Source organism: Clytia hemisphaerica, unplaced genomic scaffold (genome assembly GCF_902728285.1).
Source record: "Clytia hemisphaerica strain Z4C2 unplaced genomic scaffold, Clytia hemisphaerica genome assembly, whole genome shotgun sequence".
Classification (NCBI taxonomy): Eukaryota; Metazoa; Cnidaria; class Hydrozoa; order Leptothecata; family Clytiidae; genus Clytia; species Clytia hemisphaerica.
This window is the reverse complement of record NW_027104020.1, coordinates 1,903,415-1,913,929: the sequence shown is the minus strand read 5'-3', so window position 1 is coordinate 1,913,929 and position 10,515 is coordinate 1,903,415. Positions and strand designations below refer to the sequence as shown.

The following is a 10,515-nucleotide window of genomic DNA, read 5'->3' as shown; positions in this document are numbered from 1 at the left end:
ACTGGTACTTGGATGCATGCTAGTCAATGCAATACATTAGTACAATTGTTGATCAAGGGTGATCCAAGAGGATCTAAAGATGACTTACTTACTTTAAAAAAAATAAAAAATGAGTGGACCCGATCAAAATTAATAGAAATTTGTAAAGCTTTTGTCATACCCTGGTCATTAATTACATCATTGAGGTCAACCCCGGTCAAGAATTCTTGATTTTTTAGCGGGGAGCAGACAAGAGAGTATATCCTTTAATCTTTTATGTGTCCATTCATGATATGCACAATTACAATATCTTCTATCATTACATCACGGACCCAACAGCTGATGGGTTGCAAGTGAGGTATTTATAACCAATCAGCTATTGGGTCTATGGTATGATGCATATTTCAACATATTCCATTGCAAAGTTATCAAAAGTTTTCGCCTCTAGCGTTTGCCAAAGTTTTCTTTCAATCGGTAAATCTCACTGTCCATACCCCGATGAAAATCAAAATGAAAATTCTCACCCCAGTGAAATTTTGAGACCTCGAAATAAGTCCTGGTAAAGTTTAAATATTATCATAGTTACCACGCCGGGTTTGAAAGCCCTCCATTACACGGCGCTTACAAACCCCTTGTATCGATTCTAGATGTATGATAAGTAAGGAAATTCAAGAACATTAGCAGTAAAATCGTGAAAACGGATCGGAAATTAGATCTAGATCGAGGTAGGCGTATAACGAGTAATTTTCCCAAAATGAAAATTGAATAATATAATAAATTTACAAATAAACGATATCAAAATAGAGTTCTAAACAAAATGTCACGTTGTTACGGTATAACGTTGATTCAAGACATAAAATACGTATAATTTAAATAAAAGTCCATTTTCGTAATAAAAAAACGTTTCGAGTATCAAAAATATCTTACAAAATAATACCAGTCAAAAAATTTTATGTACAACAAAATTATCCAAAGATTTTAAAATAAATCGGAAAATTTAAGAAATTGAAGGTTAGAATGAAGAATCAAAGTTGAATAAAGTTTTATTAGCAAAAGAAAGGGCTGTACTCTGAATATGGGTTTATTCACTTTGAAGTTTTGAAAAGACAGAAATAATTCGAAGGCTAAAGTCTAAAGGAATTTTTTCATTTGTTTATGCCATTGAACATTGGTGTGTGCAATTCATGGAAAAGATGATAAGCAAATTAATTCAAGCATTGCTCTCACCACCATCACCATCATCAATGTTGGATTTTTTATAATCTTTATTGTTAGTCTTATCATCCATTGAGGGATCGTAAACATTCAAACTGCCACCCCTTCGAATCGGTTTCGATGGAGCTTCAATAATATCTTCAACGAGAGCATATTCTTTATTTTTCGCTTTCTCCTCCTCAGAGAGGTCTACAACTGTCGGCTGGTCTGTTAATTTACCCTTACATTTAAAGCTTGGCTGATACAACGGATTATTAGCCGATTTCCCAATTGAAGCATACAACGGGTTCCCGATAGAACCATTATCGGGTTTTTTATTGTCTGTAGTTTGTTGTTCCGGGTCTTCAACGAAAGCCCGATTTTCCCGATGGTTGACAGTGCTCGGATCGATTCTTTGATTTAAGCCGTGAATAGGATTATCATAAACAAAGCTATTGTTTGTGGGTTTGAAGACTTGGTTGTCGAAATCCTTTAAAATAAACAAGAAGAAGAAGATTTGGTTTAGATGGAATTGACGATTGATTGGATAGTTTTTATAATTGCTGTAAAAAGTTTTACAGAAGTGAATCTATTAAATTTCAAGGCTCTGATGCGGTCCTCGACATGAATTATGTCAACAGATTAACCGTCGGGGTTGACAATGATATGTAACACAAATAGTAATTGATGGCGAAAATCCTGGCAAAAAGGGGAAGGGTTTTCAATGTAATTTTCATTTTGAAAGGGTGACGTTTTCAACTCACATTTATGTTTACCGTTCTTCTATTTCGTTCAATTTCTTCAGCGGTTTGTCCTCCATTCTCATTAGTGGAAAGATTATTGGTAAAATTGTTAAATACCACGGGATGGTCTAACTCTTTCTGCAAGAAAAAAGAAGCATGAAAGGTTTGATTAATCACAACTCTTCTTCTTCCTTTTCAATTTCGATCTCAGTTCAACTACATCACTTGACACAACTTTGTTTAACGTTCTTCTTTAAAAACGTACAATTACAAATTGCTTTAAATCAACTTTGAGACAGTTTGGAGCGAATTTAAGTTGACATTTTTTAGGGCCTTAGGCTGCACGCATCCCCTCTGATATGTTTTGATAGAGGGGATGGTAAAAAATCTTCATCCACCCAAGCTGGCACACAACGTTGTTTCGACGTTTATCTAACGTTCACAACGGCCATATAACGTTATATGAACGTTGAAACAACGTTGTGTGCCAGCTGGGACGAGTTACCCCCATCTTTGTGTTTTTGAAGGGTATAGTTTACTAGACGGACTGAGTGAACGTTACGCTTTATGTGTGTCTTTATTCGAAAGAAAATGCCCTCAGCTTGATTTTCCTGACCAGAAACTGTTTCTATGAAGACCTAAAGAAAATGTTGAATGATGTGTAAAATCTTCTCTTACCTTGATGGGTCTGTTTCTTCTTTTGTACAACAAAAACACAATAACGATGGCCAAAACAAGAACCACCAGTATGGGTACAATGTATGTATAAAGTGCTGGTTCATCCTTTGGAGATTCAACCTTTGGCGGCGTCCCAACATTTCCGCCCTTCACCGGGATACATGGTTCATTGACTGTTTCCAAAATTGCGCAATCTTGTTTGTTTACACAACGGACATCAGTGTTTTCAAATTTCGGACAAAGTTTTGAATTGTTTGTCAGTGCATAATTATTGTTGATATTGTATGGGATAAATTTGATGTAAGACTGCCCTTTAGGACTGCTGAATTCCCCGATTTGGACGTAATAGTTGTTTTCGGTTGATGATCTCCTTTTACGCTTTGAGCCTGAAAATAGAATAAATTGTTTTCTAATTCTAGTTAAATGGTACAGTGGAGTTTCTTTAACTCGAACCTCTATAACTCGAATGTCTCCTTAAGTCGAACAAATTTCTTTGTTCCTTCACTAAACGATGCCTTAGAGACTTTACTCCATAACTCAAAATTTCCTTAACTCAATTAAACAAATTTGTATTCTCTGTGCGTGTACTTGTAAAATGACAACGAGCTCTTCTCACGCTGGAGAAGAAATATAATTGATATCCATTCAATTAAAAACAAGGTTCGAGATGAATAAAGGTCGCATCTTCTTAAAACATACCGTCAAGATTTGTCAATGTTTTGGTCCCTTGATCTCCGTTTAAAATATCGCTAATGTAGGTTTCTAATTTGTGTTTGTATCCGGCATCTGAGAGTTTGTTGGAAGATATACTCAAAAGCATTGAAAGTTGATAGTCTTTTGCGATACACCTGTCAATATAAATTATTTACGTAAATTAATCCTTAAGATACGGTATACTTTCGCTTATTCGAATTTGTATAAGTCGAATCTTTCTATTATACGAGCTTATTCTCGGCCCTCCTCAAGAAGAAACCCTACTAGTATACTTTTTATAATTCGAATTTCTCTGTAATTCAAACAATACAATTCCCCGTTCGAGTTCAAATTAGCGAGGGTCTACTGTATTTCGATTAAATCTTAAGAAGGATACACTACAAAAAAAGATCTACATCTGATCGTAGTAGAACCTAATGGAGTGAATCTGATTTAAACTTACTTTTCAGGAGAAGCAACGAGTTTTGAGCAGATAGTTGCTGATGGACATGGATTGGTTGGTTCACAACGTGATGGATCACGATCACACAAAAAACCTGTCAATGGTTCTGGGCATGCGCAAACACGATCTTTATACACTTGGTATGATTTACAAGGTGATGAATCTGGATAGTGAAATAAGAGAATATGCTATATTATAATATGCTATATTATGGTATGCTATATTACAGTTTTGAAAGTTCTCATGGTAATAACAACAAAAACTTGTCGGAGTTTGCTGAAACGTTTTATATCGTGTTCCCCCGCATCATAAAAATACATACCGGTGTCCGCAAAGCCTTAAAATGTTCTTAACTTGTTCTCAATATTTTGGCCATCTAACTCTTATGTTCTTATAATCGCTGACCATTGCATGAAAGTCTCTCCTCCTGACCAATTGATCTGGCGATCTTTAGCAAGTGGTAGTAATTCTCATTGGAAGGTTTGAGGCTTTCACGAGAAATTGTTTCAAATATCGAACAAAGCATTTTGGATATACCTTTAGTCGTGATGATGCAACTGTACGTTTTCGAAACAGGTGTGTCTTGATGATTTTGGAAGATATTTGAACTATCTCTTTTCTTGAGTTTTCCATCATCTGATACGGTGACTTGTAGAGTGTAAACCTCTTTTGGACTTAGTTCCTAGAATGAGAGGTTTGGAAAGTTGCTAACAAGTAAGGTTGATAAAAGGCTTGAGGTAATAGTAAGTCTTAAAGGATTTCACTGCGTCTGCAATGTTCCAAAACTTTCCAGATTTGTTAAATAAACGATTATGCATGAAAAACCTCAGTTTGTAAAATTTAATTTTTAACCTTTTTAGGGTTAAATCTCAATTATATTTTTCATGATCAATTAGAATTTACTGAGAATTTCCATTGCTACTTGAGATTATACGAATTGGCGTTTATCTTACATCGTGTTCTAATTTACCAGTAAAATATGAAGAATTACCTTTGAAACAAAGAACTTATTATCTTTGATGATGAAGGGTACAGATTCAGCATTTTTCAGTGCGTAAGTAATCGCTTGTTTTCTCTCCACCAAATTATCAGGATCCATGGATGTCAAAATGGCGTCCTTCACTTCGTCATCAATGGCTGTTTTTGGATCGATCTTTGGTGGAGTTGCCCATGCGCATGGGTTTTCTGGTGTTTCGTTGATATCTGTTGTATGAACAATATTAAAGCTATCAATAAAACTTGTTAGAGTAATAGTAGTTTCGTCGACTTTAAAGATAAGATCAAGTCAGTAAAAAGCAATTTAAGTCTATACATTTCTAACAAAAATAGATTGCTTAGAAAAAAATTAGAAGCAAAATTTCTAACGATCAACGAATCATTGGTATACGGGACTAAGAGCTGAGGCACCTTCTAAGTAAACGGTAGCCTGTGATTGACTTTTCAAGCCTGTGTCATCTTCACATTCGACATTCAACACATACGAATTCTTCTTCTCAAAATTCAATTTGTTTTTCAAGATGATGTTATATTGTCGTATGTTGAATGGAGATTGTGAGTCCAGGATTGAACAAGATTTGACGTTGTTTTCAGGATCGGTTACCTATAAAAATATAAAATAAAAAATTTAACGAAAGTGATGATTAGGGATTAGGCACATTGCGACGAAAATAAATATATTCTTTTTTATGATATAAGGCGGCGATGAAAAGGGGAGAAAATTTTTCTATCTTTTGTTTAAAAATTCTAATCAAATGGTACTGACGTTTTTTAAGATTCATTGAAAATTTGAAAAGTCTGGAAAATTCTTATTACCGAACTTAATCTGTTCAATTGGGTTACTTTTAGGGTTCCAATTCATCTTCATACAAAGAAAACTTACTGAGATAGATCCAATCAAGAATCCTTCAGAACTTGTCTCAGGTACTGAACTCAATTGTTGGAAAGTAATGACTGGTTTCTCGTCGACATTACCAACAGAAAGAGTGAACTGAATTTCTGACTCCTCCTTGTGTTCGTCCACCGCCCCCACTTTCATAATGTATGAGGTCGTGTCTTCAAAGTCAAGAGCACTTGTCAACACTGAAAAAGTGATATGAAAATGAAATTAAACCATAGTAATTAAGTGCATATATTGAGAAACCTGAGAACGTATTGGTTCCTGAGATTTTCCATGAATCTTATCAAATTTCACATATCTGATGGGGTGGGTCTGTAACGAAATATGATGTACTGTGGAAAAACGAAAAACTCTTCGTTCAAGGCTCCCACACGGATTCTAGCAAGAGTAGCGAGAAAAAAGACCTCAAAGTCTTTGAAACATGTGTAAGGTGAAAAATAGATCTGTTGGTCAAGGCTTAAATCTACTGGTAGGTAAAAAGTCTTAAGTATAATTTTATGAGGTAACTCACCTATATCAGACACACAATTGTTGGTACCATTTTTAACCGAACATTTGGCATCATTCAAATTGAACTTAGCTTTCGTTTTAGGATCGGATAGGTCGGTGATAGTCAGTTGATCACCTTCAGCGTCGGCAACACGTAATTGACCAACAACAGTCCCTGGTGCGGTTGACTCTGCGATAATTGTGATATTCGGTGATGTGATTTTCACTGGATGATTACTATTCTGATGAAAGAGTGTGATTTCTATAGAACTCGATTTCGGATCTGTTGCATCATTATCCGTACATTGGATTTTGATTTTGACGTCAAAATCTTTATCTTTTTCTTGGAAAAGCTTTTCCAGAATCAACGCATTGTTAACAATCTTGAAATGATTACCAGGGTTCTGGAGTAGTGTCCATTTGAAATTTCCAGATCTAACTATAGGTTTGTCGTCGTAATCTTTAGCTGTCAGCAATCCAACTGTGTCTCCAACTTTGGTCAAATCGTTGAATTGGGTGTTCGAGATTTCGATATCCACCGGAGCATCATTAACATTTTGAATATCAATTTCAAACGTTTTCTCAACATACAGTTTGGGCTCTTGACTGTCTGTTGCGCGAATCTTCACTTGGATTTTATTTGACGCCATATCCTTCAGTTTGAATGTTTGAGAGGTTTTGATTTCATTACCAAAAATGTAAAACATATTCGAGGCTGTATTTTCTATTGAGTATTTGACATTTGGTTGTTCGTCATAACTTAATATGTTACCAGCGATTTTGTTTGGTGGGTCATACTCTTTGATCGTCTCTTTCTTCAGTCTCAAGTCACGTGGTGCATCGTTGAGTCGTCTGCAATAATAATCGTTTGTCGAATCAACGCTCCATTTGACCTTGTCGTATTGGTCTAAATCACACGTGGTGCTTCGAAAAACACTCGTAAAGTCACTTTCATTGATATACTGTGCAAAATTAGATCTTGAAGCGATTCGAGATATCTTTGCTAGACCAAACCCTTTCCGGCATTTGAAATCGCATTGCGATTTATAGAAAAGGTTATCTGTACATTGGTTGATGACATTCTCACAAACAACACCTCCTTGATCTTTATAAGAATCTTGTGGGCAGACACCATGGTTGATTGTTGGACAAAGCAATGGTGAACATTTCTTGTTATCTGTAGTGGAGACTTGATATCCCTTTCGGCAAGAACAATCAAAGCTTCCCAAAGTATTGTTGCATGTTTGTTGGCAACCACCGTTGTTTGTTAAGCATTCGTCCACATCCAAGCAATTCAATCGGTTCGCTACAAATGAAAAGAAAAAACATCTTTGTGGATGAGACTGTCAAAACTAAATCAAGTATATGACTTTAATTTTTTTTCCGAAAGTAGATTATTAGGTGAAGTATTGATACAATTATACGAAGGAAAATCATATTCAAACAATATGGAGTGATGTTACCAGCTTTCACACATAAAACGAAATGTTTACATCAAAATTCATCCATAAATTTTGAATCTTTCCAGAATAGCAAATCGCGTTAGAATCAAGTACAGAGGTCAATAAACCTGCGAAATATATTGCTATAAAATCAAGTACAAAGAAGAAGGAAAAGGCCTTACCAGGATCGGTCTTGTATCCAGCATCGCATGAACAAACACCTCTTGAACACTGTTGCTCACATCTCTCACAAGGCTCCTCTTTAAACTCACGCCAACAACCAGAATCTCGACATGCAAAAAATTTGGTCCGTCTTAATGTGATCACTTTGTTGCAAGCGTCGCCATCTTTTTCTTGGCATGTTATAGTTGTTGTCCATTTACTCCAGGTATCTGAAAGTGGTGTAGAACAAAATGTTATTTTTCACAATGAACTTCACCGTAAAATCTTATCGAAACTCTACCAGATTAAACTGTATGTGGAAAAATATTTTTAAAATGCGTCCAAATTCATTATAAATTATCATGAGTACAGACCCTTGCTTATTTGAACTTCTATTGTTCGAATCTTTCTTGATTCGAACTTGTTCTCAGCTCCCGTCAGTAAAAAAATTTCCTAAAATACTGTCTATAACTCGAATCTCTCTGTATTTCGAACAAATAAGATTCCCCGTTCAAGTTCGAATTAGGGAGAGCCAGCAGTATTCATATTATATTATTTTATACACTGGGGTCTCCATAACTCGGACACGCACAGGAAACACAAATTTGTTCGAGTTAAGGAGATTTCGGGACACTTTTTTTTTTAAACTTGTTTTACCAAGCAGCCTCAATGTTTCTTAAGAAATCGGCCTTTTGAGCCTTAAATGTTTCTTACATGTTTCTAAACTTTTTGACAAAATCAGCTTATTTTTCATGCAAAGAAAAAAACATTTGTTTTGATTGGTAGGTTCTTAAAAAACCGAATTAAAAAATGTTATTTTCTCATTCTCAGCCTCAGCATGTTTCTTAGATGTTTCTTAGTTTTTAGGCATTTTGAGCCTCATGTTTCTTAAAAGTGTGTTTCTTAAAAAAAAAACGTGTATGGAGTAAACTAATTCGAGATAAGGAGACATTCGAGATAAAAAAATGAAAAGACAAACCTTGATCGCAACGTAAACAGGCGTCAACGTTGTCAAAACACGTGCATAACACAAATAAAATTCCAAGGACAATTTTCATCTCTCAATATGTGTCCAATTTTCGCTGCATTGGTTTACAATCTATAATCTTTAAAGTCAAAGGTATCAATTTTATAATTAAATCTAGTAAGACAGATATGCATAAAGTTAACCCAAAACGAGCCGTCTCATTTATTGTAACCAGAAATACTTTTCTTCTACTCAAGAATTTTCCTTAAGAAACATAAGACTACCCTGTGTCAACTATTTCAAGTTTGAAGAACATCTGTTAACTCTGGAATATCCAGAAACAAAAATGATAAAGTTAGGATTGAGTATGAACCTAAAATATCATTCAAAAGGTATTGCAATTTTGATTTCTACATACATGCTTCGAATTTCTTATAATTGTATCAAATATGTTACAAGTTTACAATTTCAAAACATATAAATGGTTCGAACATGTTACAATTTCTACATATACATGTTTCGAACTTCTACATAATTGTATCAAACATGTTACAATTTGAAAACATGCTTACTATATACTACAGACAAATTACACTCTATCCAATATATCCATACTATATATATTACATAGTTTGTTTTGAGGTTAATTCATAATGGTTGTATCACTATTAATAAATGATATCATTCTTTCTCTTTCATTTTAATTGAAAACTCTATGTGAGGCGAATTATGTAATCTCTAAAACGATCTCCTTGGCAACAGTAAGTGAATGGTCATTTTATCGTCAAGACGTCAGAAGCGTCCATTGACGTTGTTTTCTTAACGTTCTTTTATAAAAAAGTCAAAAGGTTTTTAACCTTTCGGATGATCTATATTTTTTTGGGTTTTAAGCCTGAAATGTTCTTAAGATGTTCTCAGCATTTTTTAAGAATTTTTGTCTAATTTCTTAAGAAATTGCATGTTTTAGAGTCTGTGTTTTTAGAATGTTCTTAATTAAGCCTTTGGGTTTCAAACCCTTATGTTCTTATATATTTTGTTCTTTTATGAAAATGTGTATTGCACGAAGATTATTTTCATCAGACGTGGAGGTTTTGGAAGTTTTAAATGCAAATTAACAACACTACATATATTCCATTTCAAAAGGGAATGATTCCAAACTTTACCGAAGCATACTTCGAGAGAAATAAAGTAAAAATTGTCTAATCTGTAAAACCAATTTATTCGCAAGGTATTTAAATTATATGTCAAAAGAGATTAGCAGTCAAAGTCATGCATACAGCTCTCGAATAAAAACATAGAAGTAAAACCCCGTTGAAAGATTATTTCAAGTGGTTCACAAGGTTTTTCAAGACGAAAGTTTACCTTATTTCATACGATTCTTCTTATTCTTCATTTTCGAATTCAACGAGGCGAACATTAGCCTTGCTTATTTCTTAGAAAAAAGTGTATGTCGACTGTAGATTATTTTACTAGCTAGTAAAGGCTTTCAGCGTCAAACGACTATTAGGCTAAATCTCGGTGGTGAGCACACAATAATCAAACGGTTTGTTTTACAAAACTATGTGAAGTTGCAGTCTCTTCGTGATAACATCCATCCGAAAACTGTTGCAAAATTAGTCTACTCCAAGAACGAGACATGATTGGTCGAGCTTCACTGGACTATCGCATCTTTAGTCCGCTACATTGATCAGTCAGCATAAAAAAGATGTACAACCAATACAAATCAAAGCGGCAAGACTTCTTAAGACGCATTCTATATTAATCATCCTCACAGCATCAGGCCTTCGAGTTAACCAAGGAATTGGACA

General features: G+C 34.7%; 1 protein-coding gene across 1 annotated transcript; it reads right to left on the bottom strand.

Moving 5' to 3' along the window:
• Nucleotides 1-705: 705 nt before the first annotated feature.
• Nucleotides 706-8,883, bottom strand: LOC136811527 (uncharacterized). Its single transcript, XM_067068151.1, has 12 exons — nt 8,720-8,883; nt 7,761-7,970; nt 6,159-7,442; nt 5,630-5,829; nt 5,158-5,350; nt 4,742-4,953; nt 4,288-4,432; nt 3,751-3,913; nt 3,294-3,442; nt 2,595-2,980; nt 1,938-2,054; nt 706-1,663 (listed from the first exon to the last, which is right to left on the bottom strand). The coding sequence occupies exons 1-12, from the start codon at nt 8,796-8,798 to the stop codon at nt 1,190-1,192; spliced, it is 3,612 nt and encodes a 1,203-aa protein (XP_066924252.1). The 5' UTR covers nt 8,799-8,883; the 3' UTR covers nt 706-1,189.
• Between the last annotated feature and the right edge of the window lie 1,632 nt (nt 8,884-10,515).